Source organism: Melanostigma gelatinosum, assembly GCF_949748355.1.
Source record: "Melanostigma gelatinosum genome assembly, chromosome: 11".
NCBI classification, from domain to species: domain Eukaryota; kingdom Metazoa; phylum Chordata; class Actinopteri; order Perciformes; family Zoarcidae; genus Melanostigma; species Melanostigma gelatinosum.
This window is the reverse complement of record NC_136644.1, coordinates 5360152-5384297: the sequence shown is the minus strand read 5'-3', so window position 1 is coordinate 5384297 and position 24146 is coordinate 5360152. Positions and strand designations below refer to the sequence as shown.

General features: G+C 42.8%; 2 protein-coding genes and 1 pseudogene across 3 annotated transcripts; 1 reads left to right on the top strand and 2 right to left on the bottom strand.

The window, feature by feature from the left end:
• Positions 1 to 5005: 5005 nt before the first annotated feature.
• On the top strand, positions 5006 to 7006 carry ten1 (TEN1 subunit of CST complex). The gene is made up of 3 exons (XM_079277872.1): positions 5006 to 5188; positions 5698 to 5855; positions 6342 to 7006. The coding sequence occupies exons 1-3, from the start codon at positions 5100 to 5102 to the stop codon at positions 6479 to 6481; spliced, it is 387 nt and encodes a 128-aa protein (XP_079133998.1). The 5' UTR covers positions 5006 to 5099; the 3' UTR covers positions 6482 to 7006.
• Positions 7007 to 7631: 625 nt separating this feature from the next.
• LOC306784506 (plectin-like) lies at positions 7632 to 9115 on the bottom strand (annotated as a pseudogene). Its single transcript has one exon. The product of its transcript is annotated as a plectin-like (transcript).
• An 8-nt stretch (positions 9116 to 9123) lies between these two features.
• Positions 9124 to 22203, bottom strand: evpla (envoplakin a). The gene is made up of 22 exons (XM_079278531.1): positions 22075 to 22203; positions 18188 to 18287; positions 17941 to 18095; positions 17237 to 17360; positions 16933 to 17064; positions 16725 to 16766; positions 16340 to 16501; positions 16102 to 16209; positions 15857 to 15952; positions 15609 to 15719; positions 14962 to 15108; positions 14698 to 14849; positions 14500 to 14597; positions 14169 to 14341; positions 13809 to 13984; positions 13419 to 13557; positions 13121 to 13314; positions 12709 to 12859; positions 12500 to 12583; positions 12158 to 12265; positions 11971 to 12063; positions 9124 to 11846 (listed from the first exon to the last, which is right to left on the bottom strand). The coding sequence occupies exons 1-22, from the start codon at positions 22125 to 22127 to the stop codon at positions 9129 to 9131; spliced, it is 5316 nt and encodes a 1771-aa protein (XP_079134657.1). The 5' UTR covers positions 22128 to 22203; the 3' UTR covers positions 9124 to 9128.
• Between the last annotated feature and the right edge of the window lie 1943 nt (positions 22204 to 24146).

Here is a 24146-nt window from a genome sequence, read left to right as displayed (position 1 = left end):
GGGAGCCAGAGCCTTCAGTTATCAAGCTCCTCTTCTGTGGAACCAGCTTCCCGTTTCAGTCCGGGGGGCAGACACACTCACCACATTTAAGAGTAGGCTTAAGACTTTCCTCTTTGATAGTGCTCATAGTTAGGGCTGGCTCTGGCTTGCCTTGGACCGGCCCATGGACAAACTGGTATAAGCAAAAACTACAGGGGGACTTCCTACACTGAGCACCTCTCTCCTCCTCTTCTTCACCTCCGTCTGTATGCATTGATGTCCCATTAATGCTCATTACTAACTTTACTTCTTCCCCGGAGTATTTGTGCTTTCTCGCCGCACAGGATGACCGCAGTTTTATCTGGACACTGGTTCTTCAACCAGCCATGGCCCTGCTGACACCTACTACGATCTTTATTATTAACATTATTAATCCTATTACCGATACCATTAAACCACAGTACTTATTTTGTCTCTTCCCCGGAGTCCTTGTGCTTCCTCTCCTCACAGGTTTCCATGGAGCATGGTTTCATCTGGACCCTGGTCCTTCCTCCTACCATGGCCCTGCTGACTCCAACTGCTGATATCACTTTTATTATTACTCACATTACTATTTCATACTACCGATACCATTAATGCACATTATTGACCTGCTTCTTCACCAGAGTCTCTGTGCTTTCTCGCCTCACAGGTTCCTGTGTAGCCGGGTTAAACCTGGACCTGGTCTTGCCTCCTGTCGTGGTTGTGTCATACATTGAATGTGCTGTAATTCACTATCCTGTTCTACACATGACATCATTGCACTTCTGTCCATCCTGGGAGAGGGATCCCTCCTCTATGCTCTCCCACAGGTTTCTTCCTCTTTCCTCCCCGTTAAAGGGGTTTTTTGGGGAGTTTTTCCTGTTCTGATGTGAGGGTCCCGGGACAAGAGGATGTCAAATGTGTACATATTGTAAAGCCCTCTGAGGCAAATTTTTAATTTGTGATTTTGGACTATACAAAAATAAATTTAATTGAATATTGATAATCGTGCCCTCGCGGCAGAAATTAACGGATTAAAAGTCATACAAACAGAAATGAAACACTAATCGCCTTGTACTGAAACTCAATTAGTTATCTTATCATAATTATCTCACAAATCATCTTTACAGTTCACAGTGAGGCTTTAGATTAAAGCTCTCCTTTTCATTGTGTCATTACAGTCAAACAAACTCATTACAAATCAAGATCACAAATCTACCAACTCTCATTCTAATTGTTATATTATATTTCTGCTTGCTGAGTCACTTTAGTTTCTAAAACTGTGTTTGTTTCTAAAACTATAAGAGAATAAAAAAAAAGATCCATAGAAGATATTTCATCATATACTGTCAGCAGGATTTGAACATTTGATTTTTAAATGTGTTTTAACCTTCGTTATAATATATCAATGCCACACAGCAGGGAGGGAGAATACTAATTCACATATACAGTATATATGTGGCCTCATTAGACACTTGATATGTGGGATATTCTATATCTTCACTTGATATTTCTGTTGGATCTCTGCTCTAATTTGCATGAATATTTGAATATGTCAAAATATTTAAGTCAGTCATACACCATTATTCACTGGTATGGAAGGGTATGGGGGCAGAAAACATGGTCATCTAAAAGTGCAAATACTTGATTGTTTTCAGTATTCTTAAAATATATTTTTTGCACAAAATAACGATCTCACTAGAGATTTAGATTTTTCATTCTTGGTTTTGCTTCCATTCTCCTCAATAATTACTTTTAGATTGTTTAGGACGTCCACCCTGTTTACAGCCCACTGTGTAGAGATCAATGTAGACAGCTCCAACATGTTGCAGTGTACCATGGCCTTTAGAGTGGCTGAGTGTGGTGATCAACTTACCACTTATAGAGATGAAGGCTAAATCAATGCAGACTGGTAAATACCGGAAATGATATGATGTGTTAATGTGGCTAAGGTTGTGCTTATATATGCAGTGTTGATGGGTCTCAGCCAGGAATCAAGGTGGAGATGGAGGGAGGAATGTGCATGGGTTGATAGTGAAGTCAGTGGAAAATAAATTGCAAGGTGAGATGTCTCTGGGACAGAGGGAGCTTGAAGAGGATGGGATACGACCTGGCCCTCTGAAAGGACTGATGTGGATGGTTGGGCTTCTCCGTTGCTGTGCTTAAATACTGTTACCTGGCAGGGGAACGTGTGTGTCCATGTCACGGATGGGTACAATGAAAGCATGCAGGCCGTGGCAATTTCCCTGAGTATAAAGCTGGGCTAGAACTATGGCATGGTTGGAGGTCTTTCCAACTGGAAAGAGAGGGAGTGAGAGGGTTAAAACGTGTTTGTTCTGAATGTCAACGAGGTTCTGAGCCTGAAGGAAAAACAAGAAAAAAAGCAGTGCAACATCTAGATGAAAACAAAACGTATTCCTTACAGGAATTCTGGTATTATTCCAATTCCAGGCTGCAAAATATTTCTTGGTCCAGTCCTGCTGAGACAGTGCGAGTGTACTTACGTCCTCCAGGCCACCATTTGATGGAGCTGACTGTGGGACTGTTCAAGACAAACTCCTGCGTGGCTGGGTCATATGTGGCTGTGGTCTCCAGCCCCCTGAGGTGTGTGCCTAGACATCACATCAAAGCCCATCAAACACGCACACAATTGAAAAAACGAAATGAAGTGATGAGACATCAGACTGAAGATGAATCAATGAATCATATCATACTTTAACATCAATCATACGAGCATAAAAATACAACTCAAAATATCACATAAGATAATAGATAGAAGACATGTTTAACCCATGACAACTTGAAACATGCATGCCATTTGTAAGTTTCTGAACTAAAATAAAAAAATATATATAATGGATGAAGCCAACAAAAAGGAGCAAACCAGTGCACGTTGTAGATGTTGAGTGTAGGAGAGGTAGTTTGTCGGGGTAGTGTGTCAGGGAGCATAACACCTAGTGACAGACTCTCAGGTTTGGGCATGCAGGGCAAAGGAAAATCTAATTTTGTGCAAACTTGTGATAACTTTTTACTTGTCCAGTGGGTCAACTGACACAAGTGGTCAGACTTCTGTAAATATGTTTAACCATCTAAATTAATTGACCTACTTTTGGCTGCATTCATCATCAAGTTAATTTTCATTTTTATCCAACACAAAAGGAAAATAATGATGGAGAAGATGTTAAAACACGTGCAAGTCAAGCAAACAATAAACCTCATTATTATTCGTTGAAGTATTTTAGTATGACTACAAACTAGTACAAATGAGGTCAACATTAGATGTAGCTAAAGAACTATCACAAACGGAGAAAAGAAGCAGGTGGTGATGCGGAGAGGGCAAGGAGGGAGATGCTTCGGGGATTTTTGAGGAAAGCAATATGGAAAGTTTGAAACATGTTATTGCAGATCAATGGAGAGGATGTTGTTGGGGGGGGGGGGGGGGGGGTTTAATATTATCTTGAGTTTTGCTCCAACTGCAATCATTGGCATCGAGGCCACACAGCTAAACGGATAAATATGACACATTGTCCACAGGAAATGTCTCAACCACCCTGCTGTTGAGTTGTTGGATACAGTTATCGGACAGCTATGGAACTGGTCCACCACTTTCAATGGCTGTTCTCATATCACAGCGCCCGAGCTGCATCATGACAACCTTTGGTATGTGAAAACTATCACTGGCAATGCCACTTTGTATCCATCAGTCAAACCTTCGATACTGGCGGATACCTGACGAGGTCATAATAGTTTTCTTCACATTAAAAACATGTTTTCAGTACATTCACATATTGCGTTTGTAAACTTCTGAGAAAAAACATTTCGTTTTTTGTCACTTCCCTCTATTAATGTGAATTGTAAATGACACAAAGTACACAGTAGAATTTCGTATTTCTGGCTCTGCACCACTAGTGTGAGAGTGTGAATCACTTCACCACCTCCATGTTTATAAGAACAAACAAACAAACAAAATGATTGGGCTGTTCAGTGCCTTATATTGCTTGCTAAAAATGATTTTAGTGATAATGAGACATTACTACATCTCCAAAATTCTTATATGGAGGAATCATGATTTGCCTTTTCTCATGAGCTTGTTGTGTCGACCTCTCCTAGCAGCTGATTCGACAGTATTTTGGTTGCCTTCTCATCGTAGACCTATCTGGATCTACAGTATGCATGTACACCAGTTAAATGTTGTCCTCACATGTAAACTGGTTTACCACATACTTCTTGTTTGACTCTCCTAATTCAACACAAAATGCCACTTTTAATGACTACTGCAGTCTCAAAATGATTCAACCCCTTCAGGGGATGCAATGAAGAGACTCTGAATGTACCCCGGGTATTTGATGTGTTCTATCCCAAACACACCAGATGCAACTAATGAGGCCCTTGATAAGTTGCATCAGGTGTGCTTGAGACAACATCTGATTTACATATGCGCGCTGTTATGAGGGATTCTATTATGGGAATTTAATAATTTTGAGACTGCAGTAGTCGTTGAAAGTAGAATTTTGTGTTGACTTTGGAAAAAACACTTGTCACATTTTAAATGTGTATACACACTGACACTTTGGTACATTGAAACATCTCTTTCTTTACAAATATATGAAAATAAATACATATGGTCTTCATTTGTCCATGAATTGGCATGACCAGATCTGACCAAAGACAGCATTTGTGTTGTCAATCGCAATTAAAATTTAACTTCAAACTCACCAATCTCTCTCCGTCTTTTCGGGCCCCCAGTCTAAAATGTGGGTCAGTTTCTCGACGTCAAAAGTGGCGTTTTGCCGCGCTCTCATAATATCAGGATTCATGGTTCTGTATCTGACAAGATATCTACACTGTAGTGTGAAAAGTGTAATGACAAATGTGTTTTATAACCTCCTGCAACCTCAACCTGACGGGTCCCTCGGTCCTCCTCCTCCTCCTCCTCCTCCTCCCCCTCCCCCTGACGCAGGGAGGAGCGGAGACAAGTCATGTGACATATACCCCGGAAGTACCATGGGTAACGACAGCGCACAAGACTTCCACAACTCTTCACCACCAACTGTACTCACATTGTTCAACTATTTCAGAATTTTCTTTCCAATGACGTTATGCTTCCCGCAGCTGCAGTTTTTCATTTCCCCTGGGAAGTAAACTCTGGAGCAGTGCGCGAGGGAGAATCGGTGAGGGTATTCGGCAGGTGGGTTTTGTTTCCTGCTAACTGCTGCATCATCCCTTTTTTCCCGTTTTCACACGTTGAGAATAAAGGTGTCACAGATCTGCGGCTGTATTAAACGGTCCACTCCTGAGACAAATCTGTACTTTGAACTAAACCTGGTCTTATGTGGTTTAAATGGAGAAAAAACGAATCATTCTCAGAATAGCTTGTCCTGCCTTCAACATCTACTTAAGAAAGGTTACTGTAAGTACAATAAAAGTAAATGTACTGTTTATGCAGCAGTCCGGCCCCTGTCATTTTACACATAATATAATTGAACTATTAATATGATGGCAGTATTTTAATGTTCTAGCTGGTCGAACTGGAGCTGATTGTTTCTACTTTGTGGGATGTAATCTGTAATAATGCAGCATAATATAAAAGATGGTCATGTCTAGTAAATATAGCCATCAGATAAATAAATAGGAATACACCTTAATTAATAAGAAAATATACAATTGTACATTAAACCTTCCTGTTTCATTTTCCAGACTTGTCTGCTATCAGCCGGAGGAGTCCAGGGCTACGCTGTCAGCTCAGCATGCTTCAAAAGAGCACCACGTGGCTGTTCACACCTTGTTTGTGGAGCCTTTTAACCCAATAATTGGGGCCCAGTACATAGTTCTGGGGGAGATTGAAAATGCGGAGGGTAAGGAAGGATATGTTGTGGCGTGGGAATGCTGAATCATTGAATATTCTTTGTTTTTCTTGGGTCCACATACTAATCAAAAAATAAATTGACTGGCTATCAGAAAGTAGTGTAGTATAAATGTATTTATATATATTAATTGAGCAATGGAAAATACAAAAATTGAGCCGACTAGTAATTTGTCATGCAAATAAAAATGTAAATGTGATGGGACCCTAAATTCACAGAAGCTAATTCACCCTTACGTGATTCAGGGTGAAGATATAACATATTGTATTAAACAGCTATTGGGTTTAACAATAGTTGAAATAGAACTTGTCAAAGCTCTTTAACCCTTTAAATACTAGTGTGTGTGTGTGTATATATATGCCTCTCTTTAAATTTCACTCTCATTCATGCCATTAAATCTTGATCACTGGACTCATGTCAATCCAGAACTCTCAGGCCTCTATCGCCTGCCATTATCTGCATCTTCTCGTCTCACAGGGGTTGGTGCGATGGTCCGTGCCCGTGTGCTGAACTGCGTTGACGGAGTCAACGTTGCCCTTCTACAGAAAGCCATCAACGAGCAAAGGAGCTTCTTCAGGGAGCGGGAGCACACATGTGACGATGCACAGGCAACCTGATCGGGAGGCTCGATGAGTATCGGGACTGCAGCTCTGCCTCTGAGGCTGTTTGCCATGGTGCGCTGGAGTGATGTTGTGCGAGATTAAAGACTGTTTGGTTGACTGTAAAAGACAGTTGACTGTCTTGTCTGCGGGTTTTACCATTTGAAAATTATAGCCACAAATAAATGATTTGTAGTGTTTCTGTGCTGCCATTTTACATGGTGAGAATGACCAGTCTTAACATTGTGATTGTAAGTTTGTGGTCCCATATCATTCAAAAATGCTTTAAAACAGTTGCAATAGATATGTTATGTATGAGTCACATGATATTGATTAAAACCAAACTATGGACATATGAAATGCAAGACTTTTCAGTACTTTGTAGCGATATCTATCATGTCATCTGTGACATACTTCTAACTGTTTAGCTAGTTTGTTTAGCTGGCATAATTTTTTATCATTGAAATGGTTTATGAATCCATGTTAAAATGTAATCTTCAACGCATCGGCCTGTATCTATTACACGTTACGACCATGAAAGAAATAAAGCACTTTAATGCATGCCTGGTCCATGTTTTGTGTTTATATATTCTGTGAACACATGTTTGAATTCAATATGAACAGTGACATCACGGTCCAGTTAGTGAGCTATACAGGTCCTGGGCTGCATTCTACAGCAACGGATCCCAACCTTTTGACTTGTGAGAGTCTTAATGTGGACTAGAGCTTACATCATCCGTCTATTAATCGACTGGTCCACCAACCAGGAACAATTTTGATTGTTCAATTATTTTCTTCTTATTTCAAAAAATATTTCTAGCTTCCATGGGTTATATTTGCAACCAGCATGGTCATGTACACTGGGCGGAGTGGGTGCTCATTATTTGTCATTTGATGTCAGGAAGGATATCAGTGTGTTGAGGAACACACCCTTTTACTCCTGACACACTGTGAATGCTTGGCGGGTGCGTAAAAAGTGAAGCTTTTGTAAAAGTCACACAGACGTTATGTTTTCACCGGGTTCTTAAAATGTGATTGAATCTGATGATATATTCTTGAAAGTAAATATTGAGAAGCTTGTACCGGCCTGTTTGTCTTGATGGGTGGGGGAAAGTGAGGGAATCCATGCTCTTTAACCATCATTTAAATTTATTGATATGTGGTACTTCATTAAGTATCAAACAACATTGAGTTTAAAGTCAACAGTGTCAAGGATAGCCTATGAGTAATACAGAATAAAATCAATATTTGTAAATAGCATTGCACCTTGTCCCAGTGTCCCTAATAAAACAATAACATCAAAGATAAACTGCATTCATATTCTGTTTTTAAATTACATGAAAAAAACATCTGCCCACATCAGACATGTTTGGTAAACAAAGGCAACACAGCGGCAATCAATTGGCTAGACAGAAAGCTTTGCAGTAGAAGACTTTTCCTGAGTCAAATTGTACATTGTAATTAATGTATGGATTTACCATAATCTAAGTTTTTACCACATTACTCCGCAGACCAGATAACTCCAACTATGTTGTAAACATATCTAGAATCTTGCATATCTAGTAGAGTTGTTACCAGACTCTTTGGAGTGGGTAGGTAGCATTGGTAAGCCTGACACTCGGTCTTTCTTACAGCGATCCAGAGCGCGTTTGTAGCTGATCTTCTCCTTTGTGATGGGGTCTACAATATCCTCGTTCTGCAACTCCCTCATCATCGCGTTGTCGATCATTTTGGACCCGATGGCGTCAAAGATGCTCACCCTGCGGCCGGTGTTGGGATTGACCAGACCTCCCGTCAGGTGCTGAGCCTCCATGTAGTGAATGGCAGTGTCCTTCGGCATCCAGCCTTTCTGAACAGCTTCTCCCACAGACAAGCACTCCTTGGTCATGGGGTCTTCAACACCAGTGAAGGCCTTTTGTGTATTGAGTAGCCTCTGGAGTTGATTCTCCTCGATGAGGCCTCTGAGTGCTGCCTTCTGAACTGTGTACTTCTGGTTGTTTCTGATGTCAATAATACCGCCTGTTGATGCCTGAGCCTCCAGATGTTTTTGGGCGGTGGTCTGGTCGAACGCGAGGTGGCGTTGCGTATCGTATAGCAGGAGTCAGTGTCTGCATCCATTATTCCAGCAATTGGGAAGATTTCTTTGGCAGTGGAGAGCTCTGAAAAGGCTTGGTTTAGTGTGGTGGACTTGTGGATTGCAGGGGCGTCGGTACGCCTATTTTGTTCTAAATGTTCTTCAGCCCCCCCAAATAATTTGGCATTATTGGTTAAAAAATAAAAGCTTGGTGATGTCATGTAATTAAACTATTGTTTCTCACATGGACAAGTTATTTATAACTCTAACATGCACCATATGTGCGTGCGTTCTGGTTTGTATGTTTTCTCCCCCTTCAAATTACAATCCAATAGCCTATCATCATACTACACGATATAAAGTTGACACTGTCAGGTCCATTCTTCATCCATTGTGTGCAGTCCCTTTAAGAATTAGGATTTGGGAGTGACGCGGATATGCAAGCTAGTTTATCCGTCTTTCCTTTACAAGCAGGAAAATTATTTCTCTCTCTTTATTTGAGAAAAGTTCATATTTGTGTTGTCAAATTTCACAATGTAGCGCGCAAACATACCACTCCCCTTGGGGCTAAGCCCCCCCTTTCTTTGTATCCTAGAAACGCCCCTGTTGGATTGAGTTGAGCTTCTTATTGTCACCCGCAACCAGCAAGGCAAACTCCGAGATGGGAATCCTGCCTGCTTTGTACTGTTGTAGTTCATACTCTGTCAGCCGGCCGTCTCTCAGGGCATCTTTGATGGAGTACTGCTTTCCACTCTTGCGATCCTGCAGTACAGATGTCTCTCCATCGGGTCCCAGGGAAGTAATCTCCTCCCAGTCACACTCGAGCTCCTGCAGATTAACGTACTGTTGACGATCAATCAGGCCCTGCATGTAGGCATCGTACGGGGACATGTCTTTGCCTGTATCTGGATCCAAAATGGTGATTTTGGTGGAGACATTGGTCTCTTTGGTCCTCGTCTCTGCATGCTCCTCTTTCTGCACTTTCAGCAGAAGATCCCGGATGGTGCTGTCTCGCTGATGGATCTTGTCTTTTTCGTCCAGGATCTCATTCTCCAGGCGCTGCGTATCAGACCCCATCATCATGCTCTTCTTCCTGCTCATCTGCGTTCTCTCGCTCATCAGCCTGCTCTGCTGCTGGAAAGAAAGGCCGATGTCGTGTTTCGAGGCCTCAAGTGTCCTGAGCTCTCGGATGAGGTTGTCCCTCTCACTCTGTAAGTCATCTTTTGTCAAATTCAGGGTATTCTCCTCTCTTGAAGTGCTGGATTTGTTGGCCGTCAGAAAGTTGATTTTATCACTGAGACGTCTGATTTCAACTTCCATGTCCTCTCTGGTAAATCTGTGCTGAGTCACCTGTTCCCTCAGGCGATCCCTCTCGGCTTCGACGGCCTGGTCTTTCTCAATGCGGACAATCTCTTTGTACACCGTCCTCTCACCAGACTTCTCCCTCTGCAGAATCTCAAGCTTTAGGGTGATGTTACGGATGTCTCTCTGGAAACGCAACATATCGCTGGTTTCCTTGTCCATGTCTGACCGAAGGCCCGTTGTCATCCTCTCCAGTTTTGGGTCTCTTTCAACCTTCAGTACCTCCTCGACAATAATACTTTCCTCAACAGGAGGTGGGGCATTTTCCAGCTGTGTGATGCGCAGACGGATCTCTCTGAGTTCAAACTCGGCTTGAATCCTCTTTTGACGCTCATCACTCTCCCTGAGGATCCTCTCTTTGTCTTCCACCTTTGTTCTTAGCTGCTGCAACTCTAGATCTAGCTGACGGCGGGTCTGTACTTCTTCATCCAGGTTCCTGCCGAGCTTCTCATGCTCAATCTGCTGCCTTGGGTCCTTCTGTAAACGCAAAACCTCCTGCACAATCACTTTCTCCGCAGGCTTCTGCCTCTCCAACATGATGTATTTGTTTTGAAGGTCAAACACCATCTCTTCAGTGTTGCGCCGCAGCTGTGACTCCTCCCGCACATCTCTTCTCAAACGGTCAGCTTCTTTCTCCATCAGAGGATCAGGCTCGTACTTGATGACCTCTCTGTTGAGGACTTTTGTCTCGATCTTGGACTTCTCAGCCTTCCATTCATCTCTATCTTTCCTGAGCAGTATCACCTGGTCGTGGAGGGAGTTGTAGGTGGTGCGTAAATGGTTCCCCTGATCACTTAGCCTCTGAATCTCTCTCTCATTTTCAGGGCTCCTCTCCTCCTTAACCACCTCTTGGAGAACTTCCTTTATCTCCACCTTGGGCTTCTCAGAGCGAAGGATAGTCACATCAGTGGTGACCTGGGTGATCTCCCTCTCCATATCAGAGCGCTGCTTGCTGGAGTCTTGTATGTCTTTCTTGAGCCGTGTTATCTCCACCTCTGTGCTGGGGTCTATCCGGTAGATCTCATTGATGAGTTCCTTCACCTCAACTTTTGGCCTCCAGCCTTGAACTTCTCGGTAGCGACTGTGGAGCTCCATCACGTCTGTGGACAAGGAGTTGTTTTCAATCCTCTCTTCATCCAAGCTTGTTCGAACCCTCTTAGATTCAGTGATGAGCTCAGGGTCTTGCTCAATCCTTTTCAATTCCTTTATGATGACCTTCGGTTTAATGTTAGGAATCAGTCTCTCAAGTGCATTAATCTGGCTCCTCGTCTGGAAGATATCATCATTAATGAGCTTGATCTTGTTGCTTTCATCAGAAATTTCCGTCTCAAATGTCCGCACCGCTCTCAACATCTCCGGATCCTGTTCCACTTTCAGCACTTCCTTCTTAACCACCCTCTCTTTGATGGTCGGCTTCTTCTGCTGAAGAATCGTGACTTCTGTCCTCATCTGGATGTGTTCCCCATCTCTCACTCGAACTTCATCTCTCGTCCTCGCCATCTCGTCTCTCAGCTTAGCGGCCTCTACGTCCAGCTGAGGATCTCTCTCAAACTCGGTCACCTCTCTGGTCAACAGTTTGGGTGGCATGCTTTTGAGGGTTTCCTCCAGGATAATGATTTTCTTGTTGAACACCTCAACCTCAGTGTGGGTGGTGCTACGACTCAGGGACTCTTCCTGCAGTGTTCTCTGCAGATCAGACAAATTGGTTTCCAGTTTTGGGTCGCGGTAGTACTGCAGTACTTCTCTCTCCTCAACACGCTCCACTCCTCTGCGACTCTTCAGCGACATCAACCTGTCATTAAAGGTTCTCAGGTCTGCCTCGGCATGAACTTTCCTCTCCTTCTCTTCGTCCAGCTCTTTAAACAGACCGTCCAGCTCAAAATAACTATTTTGCTGGCTTTCAAGCTGCACTTGTTGATGTGCCACAAGGTGAACTTTCTCTTCATTCTGCAGCAGGAAAAGCAAATTAGTTGGATAGCAATAAGTTGACAAACAATTTGTTTTGCGATGTAGCTTTAAGTCGTTTTATAGAAAACATGTTTCGTACTGAAAAGGTGACCTGCTTTCTTACTTGTGAAATGAGATTCTTTGCCAAGCCCATCTGTTTTTGGCGTTGGCTGTTTTCAGCTGTTGCTTCAGTGTATCGGTTGACCAGATCCTTTTCCTGCAATAAACAAGAGAGACGGCAAACCATCAGCCACCTTGATCTTCTAATGAATGTAACACATTTACATTAATTGAATGAGTTTAAATGTTACCTGTCTCTGAACACCATCAGCCAGTGTCATCATAGCAGGTTTCTTGGCAACAGTGGCTCCAGCGTTCTCTAGTGTACCGTTGTATTTGTCAACGTTGACCTCGTAATCCTGCACAGACATGAGAATCAGGCTTAGAGCACAAAGTCACAAAGTCAACTACGCTTGTTTTCCCAGTAGTGGACTATTTGCAATTTATTTTTTAATTGAAAGACCATGAATTATAAAGTTGATACAATTACGTCATCACTGATGGTAACAATTGGGATGTTTTAGTTTGCTATCACCAATTCAGTCCCTTGCTAATATTTTCCAGCATTGTGTTACAATTCATTTGAGTCTTACATTGAGGAGACTCTGCAGGTCTTGAGACAGGTCCGTTACTCTGTCCATGTCATCTCCCTTCCTCTTCAGGTCATCGATCACCCTCTGTGGTGAAAAGTTTAACAGACGTTAATCACTGTGAGTTATTTATATCACCTATCATTTACTTATAGCTGCTTTTTCAGATTTGCATGGAGAGAAGCATGTGTGTAAATAAATATCAGCCTCACCTCTTGGGAGCTCTCCCTGGCCGTAACCTGAGACAGATTATCATAGTCGTTTATCGTGTTTTGCGGCAGGTGATCCAGGAAGGACTTCAGGGATTGGGACGTACTCTGAAACTCCTGGTTCTTGATTCCAGCTTCTTGTAAGATGTTTTCTCTGGGAGAATTCATCAATATGGCAGAAAATTAAACAATTGACTTTGTAAAAGCTCTGTTTTCTAATTCAAAGGTTTTATTTTCTTTTGTGCCTTTTCCTTTCTGTGTGTAGTTTTAATATAATTAAAAACAATGTTATTAACACCATTATACTGCGCACAAACTCGTCAAAGTAAAGGATTTCACAAAATCAAGCAAAGATTCGAAGAAAAAAGAATTTGGCGAGCAGCTAACGGAACTACCAGTACACACACTGCTGTACCTCTCTTTCAGCTGGTTGTCCACGTTGGCGTAGCGGATCTGCAGCTGCTTGACCTCTGTTCTCTGGCGCCAGATGTCAGGGCAGTACTCCTGATAGCCCTGCTGCAGAGAGCTGCACAGCTGCTCCGTGGTCTCCAGATCCTGACTCAGCTTCTTCACGTCGTCCTGAGCCGCCGTCACAGACTTTCGCTGGTACTGAATACGGCAAAGGAGACACACAATTTATAATCAGTCAACTCTAAGTTGAACCAATGAGAAGAAGAACCACCTTTTATGTGAAAGAGGTAAGATTGCCTCACCCGAATGTCCTCAGTGCGGGCTTGGATTGCACTTGGCACTTCAGAGATTGGACCATCGTCACTCAGATTTTTCTCAAACCCAGAGACGAGGCCGTCCACCTGCTTAATCTGACTCTCCAGGTTGAGAGAAGCATTAGCTCTGAAAAAGAAGGATGAATGCATTGATAAGTGTCGGCCTACTGAGATTATCTGGTACGGTAACACAGCTTGACAAAGACAGACAGATGTACATCTATAAAAATATGACTGGTGTGAATGTTTTTTTTGATCATTTATTGAGGAAGAAGTTGCAGTTTTTAAACAGGGATAAAACCAGATTTTTGTTGGAGACAAATCCCTTCCACCGTGTCACTGCGTACATGCAACTTCCCAATCAACACATACACTTACTTCTTGGTGTAGAGGTCAGCGAGTGCTGCGATGCTGTTGTGCTTGTTGTTGACATCGCTCAGCTTGAGTGGCAGTGCAGAGGAGGTACTGTTGGCATCTTTGGACAGCAGGGGTTGCAGGTCAGCCTGAGCTGCCTGCTTCTGCTGCTCCAGAGCCTTCAGGGCCCTGGCAGTTTCCTATCAGGGACAAATGTAGATGCTTTAGATACTTGCACTCATAATCTGTAGGGCAGTCATCACATATCAGACATCAAATCCTCCAGAGAATAAAGGCAGAAACATGCTAACGGGAACGATCTTGGCTCCAGTGAATGAGGATTAAATTAATAACATTGGTTGTCTGTGATTTCAGTCCTCTCACCTCCTGTTCCCTCAGCCTCTTGGCCAGATCTCCGGCCGGGTCGCTGCGGTTCAGCGGGGCTCGCAGGCGGCTCAGCATGCTCTCCTCAGCGCTGGCTAGGTCACCGTCCAGCTTGTCCAGCTGCTGAGACAGGGCTTTCACTTTGGGATCCAGCGGGGCAGAAGACACTGGGGCTGAAAGAGGAAACAGGGACGTTTATTAGTTGCCTTGTCCGATTGTGGCCTTGAGATAAAATTGTGCAACTATTTTTGCCACTGGTGTTAAATCATCATCATGGTTTAAAGAAGCATTGATGCCTCATAATGAGAATATTTAACTGATAGACAATGACCTGATTTTTTGGACCTGGAGACCTCGGATTTGTGATTCTTCAGCGATGCCGCCAGACTAGCTCTTCTTTTCTTGATGTCTGACAGTTCCCTACCCAACCTAATAAATTGGAAAAAGGTGAATAGACACAGTGTTATTGACTGATATCTTTGCATTGTTTTGTTGTAGCTGCATAATAATACAAGCCTGCATTACTTACAGGTCCACTTTGTCGATGGCCTCTGGATCAGGTGGAGGGATCTGGAAGCAAACTCCCGGGAAGTTTTTTGTTGCCCCATTAGTGGAGGTTAAGGCCCAGTTCTCGTCTGAGTTTGATTTCAGGGTGAACTTCTTGCCTCTTTCCAGAGAATCCTGGATGGTGATAATAAACGAAACACACACGCAAAAGGTTTAGACGGGAAACATGAATTGAACCATCTCAGCTGTGGATATTTGACAGTTTCTGCCGGTTGAGGAGCTCCACCTTATCCGTCTCCCAGTCACACAGGGACTCCACTGTGATGGGTCTGTTGGGGGTGATGCGTCGCAGCTTCAGAGGCGCGATGGTAGTGCTGCGTCTCCTCAGGTCGGCCAGCTGCTGTTCACTGTTCTGTACGGCCTTCTCCTCGGCCTGGTGGGAAACAGTATCTTATCAATACTACCGGTACTCATCTCCTGGTAGAGTGTCCAAAAATGTTTTAATCGTTTTGTTCGTGTGAACTGTGGGAAAAAAACAACTGAGCTGGACTTCTTTTACCTCTTTTAAATTAAGGGGAAGGTGTGAGATTCACAGCTAAATAAAAGCAAACAGTATCCAAGCCTTTATAAAAAATATAAAAAAAATACAAAAAGAAAGAATGTGGCTTTAATTATTGATGGATGTGTACTGTAGTATTTGTGCATGTTTGTGCCTTGTACCTTAAGTAGGTAGGTATACAAATGTCTTACATGCAATAGTAAAGAAATAGATCATTCTTCCAATATGTCCTTTTTCAGTTCTTCATATAACTTTCACAACAAGAGAAGTGGGTGCTACAGTGTTCTTTTTTATCCCACAGGGAGGTGCAAGTTGAATTTGTTATGTGCATGGACTTGCAGTCCTTGATTCTGTCTCTAAAAGCTGTTCTGTACCTCGAGCTGCATCAATGTCTCCGAGGTGCTCTTCTTGCTGATGGAATTGGGGTCCAGGCTCTTGTTGAGTTTGGACAGCGTCTCTGACAGCTGCTCAGTCTCCATTTGGTACTGTAAAAATAGCACAAATGCATATTTCTTCTGTTAAAAACCTGAATGGGTCACCCTTAAAGTCTTCTCACACAAACGTGACTCAAACGCAGATCATCATAATGTCAAATTTTGGTGTACGGTGTTCCCGTATTTACCCTTTTGTATTCCTCCAAACTGTCCAGGTGTGTCTCTTGACAAATGCAGAGATTGAGGAATTTCTGCCACTCGTTTCGAACAGCGTCTCTCTGAGCCTGGAGATGTGACGTGATATCATGAGTGATCCTAACTTGCATTTCAGTGGCATTAAAATTGAGTTTAAAGGTCAGAAATGTAAAGACTTTTGGCCTTCAAAGTGTCGCCTTTGCTTGGAAAGCTGTGCCTTCTGGGTAATGAGACCTACCTGTACAGTGTCACCGGCTGGGTGCTTCAGTCCAATGAGTCGTTCTCCTTCGTCCTGGAGCCTGTTCACCTCGCTCTCGTGGGACAGCAGGTTGTTGTTCTTGAAGTTCTGATTGAGGTCAAATGAGTGTGGTTATTAAGCTGTCCGGTTATCCAAATACAGAAGAACTAACTCAGTTTGGATTACTCACACACGAGCAACGTCATCAAATGAATAAGGCCGTTAATGGTTGACTGACCTCATACTGCCTGCGGACATCAGGTGGGTCCACCATGCGGTCACTCCAGTCCTGCTTTTTGATCTTATCTTCCTCTTCTCCCAGGAAGACCAGTTCTTTGTTGCTGCTGTGCATGTATTCGTACAGGCTGTTCAGATTGTGGCGACGCCACTTGGATTTGTCCTGAGGCGAAATTAAATGACACTCAGTTAAACCTGAGAAGCTTTGAGTGTATAAACGTGTGTCTTATAGGTCAAAAAGGAAATAGTATGTGTGTTGTAACTTCAAAGAGAAAAGTGATGAGACATTTCTCAAAATCACTCAAATAGATGTTCACTCATTGCCTTTATAGTCAACTCAAATATATATATAACAGAAATGTAGCTTTTACAACAGCACTACTCACCAGTAGACTGTTGTACTGCTTCTTCAGCTCAACATATTTCTCCTATAAAAACAAGACAACAACAAAGCTCATGAGCTGCTGAAAAACCGTGTTTCGTTGAGATGAAAGAAGGCAAGACATTAAAGGATTTAGATCAGCTGCCGTGGTGAATGCAGAGCGCTCAGAGATCAAGTGAAGACCCCCCCAGAATATTTTCATGTATGTTGACCTTGCTGCCTGCCGAGCTGACACAGAGCTGCGAGTTGTAGGCCTCGACCTCTTTGTGCAGGATGTTGTGAAAAGCGACCTGGTTCTCCAAGTCTGCCATGGTGGGGCCGTACTCCTCCGCGCTCACCAGTTTCTGAGAGCACACGGGAGGAAGACAGTTAACGATGTGTGGACACAAAGAACCACCAGGCCTGACAGGCTCAACACTCTTTAGTTAGTTGCGTATAGTTTAACTCGCTCAGCTCAACAATTTTATGTTACAACAAGTTTAAAGGATTTGTTTTGTTCAGTGTTATTGTACGCACTTGCTTCTCATTTAAAACAGGCGCCCAGTCGATTCTGGGCATCCGCGACACGTCGTCAACCTGCTCGAAGATGTTCCGGTAGAAGACGCAGTCCTGCAACCAGCGCGTGTGGAGGTGGAGGACACTGGAGTCATCAGAGGGCAGAAGAGATGCAAAGAAACAAAGACGTTTGTGTTTATTGAGACCCACAGTCTAAATTACACTGTGAAGTAATCATACGAATAAATGCAGACTAAATAAAACCAAATTCTTTCACAATAAAATAAAGAGGAATTTTGTCCAGTTTAATGGACAAAGACCGCCAGTCTCTTAAAGCAAGTTTATCAGGGTTTTGTTTTTATCATGCACCGATCAACTTTGCTTCCTTAACATGCCTTCTTTCAGACTAGTGGAAAGAAAACATCCAAAATACACATTTAGCTGTTTATTTTACTACTTTGTTTATCTGCGTCTGTCGATTTTTCCTAAATTCACCAAATGTTTGCGTTAGATACTGCCTCACTTGCATATTTAAGGAGAATTTTCAATGCAAAAAGTAATTGTCTTAATGCAAGTAATCAACTGGGGAAATTTCATGGTAACATCTTTTAGTCACGTCTAAATGACCTGTAGTGTCTCTCCTTAAACCTTCAGTAAAGGTCTGCGGGGGCGCCACATTGTGGGCTTGTGATTGTATGTTGTACCTATTCTCTCACTCTACTCACTCGCTCTCTATCTCTCGGGCCTGTGGATGTTGGGCCTTCTTGGCTTTGTCGACGTCCAGGAAGAGGTCCGTCAGCAGGCCCTCGGCCTCGCCCAGCCTTTCGGATATCTCAGTCTGGTGCTGACAGGGCAGCTCTTTCTTGTCATTATCAGCATCCTGGTGGAAGTAGACAACAGTTATTTCATGGATGGGAGGGCTGCCGGTAAAAGTGATTTGTTTGGTGTTCGTCTTTCAGTGCGTGTTCTCACCACAGCCAGCAGTTCCTCGGCCCTGAGGATGTCTTTCTCCACTATGTCGGCATTCTTTTGCATCTGGGCGACCAGCAAGGTAATGCTGCTGGCCTGGGTCCTGCAGGGTGAGGAGGAGGAGGAGGAGGAGGGGGAGGGGGAAACAGATCAGACGGTGCGATACCGAGATTGAGCTGAGCATTTGGGGCTCTCAGTGAATAGTCTAATTGATCCTAAATATTGACGACAAAACAGCTTCCGAATTTAAATGGACTTCAGGTAGAGACACAGCTTAAAGACTGTGATAAGAACAAGGAAACATGTTCCCAATAAGCTCGACAACGTTTCGAATGTTTATACTCAGAAACTATTAAAAACCCAATTAACCTACTTTTGGGGAGTGTCTGGGTTCCTTAATTTGATGTATATCTTAGTTAGGGAGAAAGAGCGGACATTTTTAATCATATTTTCTCATACCATCAAAGATACATTTTCAAGAACAGAAGTAAAACTGGTTTATAGTTTTTTTCAACCTCTTTTAATATGAACGAAAGAGCCCAGACATGTTGAAAGACAATAAGGTTCAAGGACATATAAGATCTCCACTATAACAAATCGGCACTGACAACGTTCTCTTTTTATTTGTTTCACGCTTTAGTATTGTCTGACTGATGCCTGTTTATCAAGACAAAACCGAACCCGACAAATCACGCACGCTGACAACGAAAGATGAACGATACCCATAATTCTAAATTCATTTCTAGAAACAAGAGGTCTAAGTGTGATGTGGAGTATATTAGAATAAAGATAACACATGATGATGATTCCAATCCAGTGGATGCAAATGAAATCAAATCATCTGCAAACAGGTGGGAAATACAATGAGATTAAACAAGAGGCGACATTAGAGGAGCTTTACAAACTGTTGATTGTGGTGAACTGTGTTTTCTTCCGTCCACTCACTCACAGCAAATCAAGTTATCAACTTGCATCCCATTTAATGAGCAACTTGCAGGATGAATCCATCACTGTATTGAATGCTTTAGGTGTACAAAGGTCCAGTGTCTCCGTTTAAAACTGCCTTACAAAAAAAATCACTGTACCGTGATTATAGAAATATATTTTTCATATTGTTTTTACCACACATTCATTCACCTGCAAGTTGCTCTTTAGCACCAGTTGTGGCAAAAACTTTTTTTTGTGTAAATACCCTTTAACTCTGAGAAAAATCCTCACAACATGCATTATTACACTCTAAAGTCAGTTTCAGCTACACAAAAAACCCACAAACATCTCTCCACCGACCTATCGCAAACCACGACAAGACATTTAAAATCTTCTTCCCGAGAGTTTATGCTACAGGGCTGAATTTACAACCTGCCAGGACTTCATGCACTAACATCTCTGAAATAACGCTGATGTTTAACATCGACCCAAAGGATGTTTAACATCGACCCAAAGAATGTTGGCAAGGACCTCGCTGGTTAATTGACCCTCATACCAAAGCTACCTCAAAGTACAAAGTCATGTATCTCTGGCAGAAACAAGCAAATGTCATATAAGGTAGATTTGCGACGGCCCAAATGGAGCAACAGAGGAATGCAGAGTTCCTCTTCCTGCACTGACTCACTGAGCTGCAAGCTGATCTGGTTCTGCAGCTGCTTTAACAATGGCCTCCCGATACCTGCTCACTCAGCAGGAGAGACAGGTATGTGCCGCACGCACACACACACACGCACGCACGCACGCACACACACACACACACACACACACACACGCCATGCAAATGAATACTTGTGCTATTGTTTAAACCGCCGAATCAGTGAGATGTTGCTTTCTCTGCTGGCAAACAAATAAACTAATTAAAGAGAGACAATGAGGACAAGGACTCATACGAGTCAGCAGACCATGGATTAATGAAGAGGTGTGATACGATGACATAGATGCTTTTGCACCTGTTCTTTCTTGGGGTGTCTTTGATTCTTTTAATACCTTGTTTGTTTTCTGAGAATAAATCAAAAGCGTCTTTATTTTCTAATGACAACAATAATCTTGATAAAGGTTTGTCTGACATGATGTATTTTTATAAAACATAGTAAAATGTTGTCAATAAAGCAAAAGAAAGAAAACTCTGGCATTCAATTTGAGGTCTGTTCCTTTTCCTGCTGTGAGAAACAACATGAATAAAATAAAGGCGTTTATAAAAGGTTTCTTTTGGTGAGGTAAAATAATAGTGACACAAGGTTCATTACACCTCTCTGTTACATCTACTGGGTGTGAGGGAGGGGAGGACATGAGTTTTTCAACATTAACGATGGTCAAGCAGCTGAATGATGGACACGTGTGTCTGCGTCAGCACACTTCCTCTGTGTGCTTCCTTTGAATACAATAGAGCCTTGTTTACTCAAACCCTCAGTGACTGCTGCTTGAGTGAGTTTTAAAAGTGAACACTTCTGTCAACAAGCACAAGTGTTGTGTTCAGTGAGCTAAATAGTAACTTCCGATGACAAAGAATACACTAAAATATCGATAATATAGTGAGTTAAAAATGACTTAATGAGTGTATACGGTTGCATACATGAATGGTGAACAGGTACGGCTCATTTGGCATAACTGGATAAGCCGCATAAATTAGAAGGGCTTGCCTGCCCTATCACAGCCCTATCACCAATCACAGCACAAAGAGGAATTTAACTTTATGGGAATAAGTTCAGTTCTCACCGTAAAGTACGGTTGGGAACCAACGCCCTCACGAGAGAAAGAAACCAGCTGAGCAGTGGAGACTGCCCAGCCCTCACACATCGGCAGTCACACAACATGTCCAGGGTAGAAGCAAGGCGAAACCACCTGCCTGTGACACCACGTCAGTATTGTGACATCAAACAGGGACAGAAAAGGTGGAATGTTTGAATCATTTTGGCAGCTGAATGTGCCTCTCTCTCTCCGTCGTCTGACAAACTGATGGTCTTGTCACACACCGTGTATTTAAAAGTGCATTAAAAGCCATTATGTCAATAAATCTCATGGTTTTTGAGAATACAAATACAACCTGTTCTCATCATTACTAAGAGAAGCACAGGACGGAGTGAAATTGTCTTCTCTTCACCTGCAGTGAGATCTTTTGACGCTTTACAATGAATGCACATTTGTCTCCTTACTGTCTGTCTCCTTACGTTTGATACATGAAAGGGACATTTCACATCAAATTAACCTTTTTTTTTTTTTTACAAACAACTTTTCTTCATCAAGTTGCAACCAGCCTTCTTCCTCCACCCAACAATTTTACAACATGCACTGTGTGAGCGACACATCTTTTTCTACGTCTTAAACAGCAGCCAGACACAAGAAAAGCCACACACACACACAGGATAGAGATTTGTTTTTTCCCATTGAAATATGATCACAAACGACAACGTTTTGCTACCCGCCTCGAGTGTAAGTCTCGACTCCGATTTGGTGAAAACACGCCCATGCAGATTGAAAAGAGCTGATGACATTTGTTCTCTCTGTGATTTCCACCTCCAGTTATTTTCAAGAGTTCCACCTCTTGTCTTTAAGCACTCTGTCCCACCTCATGTTTACAAAGTAAACCTGACCTCAGGGCCCTGCAAACAGCCTGTCAAACATCTCGTGAAGCTGTCACCATCACTGAGGATTAACCTTGGCTGAACGCAGCACTTGAATTCAGTGGAGAAACTGCCTGAGCAAACTTTCAACGCAGCCATAATGCAAAAAGGAGGGCAACGCTGAGAGGGAAAGAGGACAACGGCACGCACGGGAAACATGACACAGTTTTTGGGCTGGGGAAGAACAGGAGGAGGGGTGACATGACCGAGATACAGTGCCACCACACACACACATTAATACGTGCATTACATTCATAAAGTCTTCTGGGGGAAAAAACTCACTTGCTTTGCCTGCTCTTGAGCGTACCGTCCTTACTCTCCTTTTTCTTAAACATCCTGGAGGTTGTGTGGGGTCAGGCAAATAAAAATCTCTCTCTCTCTCTCTCCTTTACTCCTTCTTCGTCCTTGTCTTCCTCACCCTGTGGCTCCCACTCGTCTCTCCTCTCTCTTTGGTTCCTCTCAAACACACACACACACACACACACACACACACACTCACGTCAGAGCAGGGTTGGACGCTGGCAGCTCCTCCCAGACAGGTTAGCAGGTGTGTCACCGCCCAGACATCCACCTTGCGGAGGAAGACTGGACTGACCTGTTCCCTGCCCTTCCCTTTCATCTGGGCTCTGACACACTCTCAGATCTCTCACAGGGAGCAGGGCCCCATTAATTACCATTCATACATATTTCATTGACACGAGAGGGTGGAGCTAAGCACAACCCAAATGCTGTAGAAGACATTTTAAGTGACCAAAAATGTTGCAATTAACTTTCATAAAATGAAAACTGTGAAAGGGTTAAAGTTGTAAGACAAAAAAACCCAGATAACTCTGAGTGTCAATCACAAGGTAGCCCCGCCCTAAAGCATACCCTGCTTTATGGTCTATTTTACTCTAAATGGACCAGAATGTACTGAATGCACGTCATGCTGTATTGAAGAAGACTTGAAACTATCAATTGAGACCATGAACTCACATTTATAATGTTGACTAAGGTAATAAATCAAGTGAGGAGTCGGGCCATTTTCTCATAGACTTCTATGCAATCAGACTTGTTTTTGCAACCAGAGGAGTCGCCCCCTGATGGCCAGTAGAGAGAATACAAGTTAACCGCACTTCGGCATTGGCTTCACTTTTCAGAGCCAGATGTTGCCGCCTGCCCACTTACCCTTTTCTAATTCACAATGAACATAAAGCAGATTGCGGAACAGCACAGAGAGCACACATTTTTGATCAGGCCAGTCATACGGTGTCTCTCTCTGGGTGCGTCCAGTCGTCTGAAAAATCAGATACTCTTTCTGTTGCTTAGAGATGTATGTGGAGCCACATTCCACTCCCAAATACACCCAAAACAGCTTCTTATTAAATATTTTATACTTAATGATGAAATATTTTGGGCAAGATCTGGGCTATATGGAGAGATAGTCTCATCACAAGGTCCATTTAGTAACTTTAAAGGAGCTTTTGATCAAAACACATGGTCTTCCTCAGCAGATGACGTTGTAGATGTCCTTCAAAGTCCAGATAAACTGTTCATTCTATTTTTTAATTTAAATAATTCTTGATAAGAACGAAAGCTCCAGAACAGCTAAAGAGAGCTTATGGTGAGTGTTTCATCAACTGCTGCCAAAGTAAAAAAGTATCTGTGAATCCAACGTGGACAGAAATTGTTCTTAAAAATGGAAATTTGAAAATCTGCAATTACCTAGTAGTTAGTTTAATATATTGGTCATAGCCCAGCATTGTATTTGACCTGTTAAAAGCTTTTACAACTCATCCTGAGGACTACATGCATATCTGAACCAAATTATTAGCAATCCATAGTTGTTGCCATTGATGGAACCAACAATCCAGGGTTACAAATTACAATTACACCGAAAAATATGATTTTCTACAAAACCTGGTGTTTGTTGTCAAATCTAAAAGCCAATAAGCTCTTTGATCTGCTGACAGCTTTCCCATCATGCCCTGGGTCATGCAGTCGGGGGAGAGCAACTGCGGCGCCTGCCTTTAAAAACTGTGACCGCTTCGACCTCGTGAGGTTATCGTTGACCCAAGTGCATTGCCGGTTGCCCTCCGTGGAGCCAACAGACAGATGGTTGTCATCCATAGAGCTAACTGTGATTCAAACGGGATAAATAACAACCTCAAGTTCATTGTGTTAGTTAACATGGCAACATAAAACAGCATTTGAACTGAGAGGAAACAACAAAAGGAGGAAACACAGTGAGGGTGTGTCAGCAGCAGACAAACAGCATGGTTGTCTGGTTTAAGAAGGCAATCTTACAAAAGCTTTAATGCTCGTACTGAACCTTTGACATTTTATTCCCCGGAAAAAGTACACGTGCTGTCCAA

Coding starts and splice junctions, on each gene's coding strand:
- evpla (XM_079278531.1), bottom strand. CDS start 22,127: ATGTTTAAGAAAAAGGAGAGTAAGGACGGTACGCTCAAGAGCAGGCAA. Junction 12,860..13,120: donor GACAACCAGCTGAAAGAGAG/GTACAGCAGTGT, acceptor GAATTCTCCCAG/AGAAAACATCTTACAAGAAG. Junction 12,064..12,157: donor CTGATGGTGTTCAGAGACAG/GTAACATTTAAA, acceptor TGTTTATTGCAG/GAAAAGGATCTGGTCAACCG.
- ten1 (XM_079277872.1), top strand. CDS start 5,100: ATGCTTCCCGCAGCTGCAGTTTTTCATTTCCCCTGGGAAGTAAACTCT. Junction 5,189..5,697: donor TCGGTGAGGGTATTCGGCAG/GTGGGTTTTGTT, acceptor TTCATTTTCCAG/ACTTGTCTGCTATCAGCCGG. Junction 5,856..6,341: donor GGAGATTGAAAATGCGGAGG/GTAAGGAAGGAT, acceptor CTCGTCTCACAG/GGGTTGGTGCGATGGTCCGT.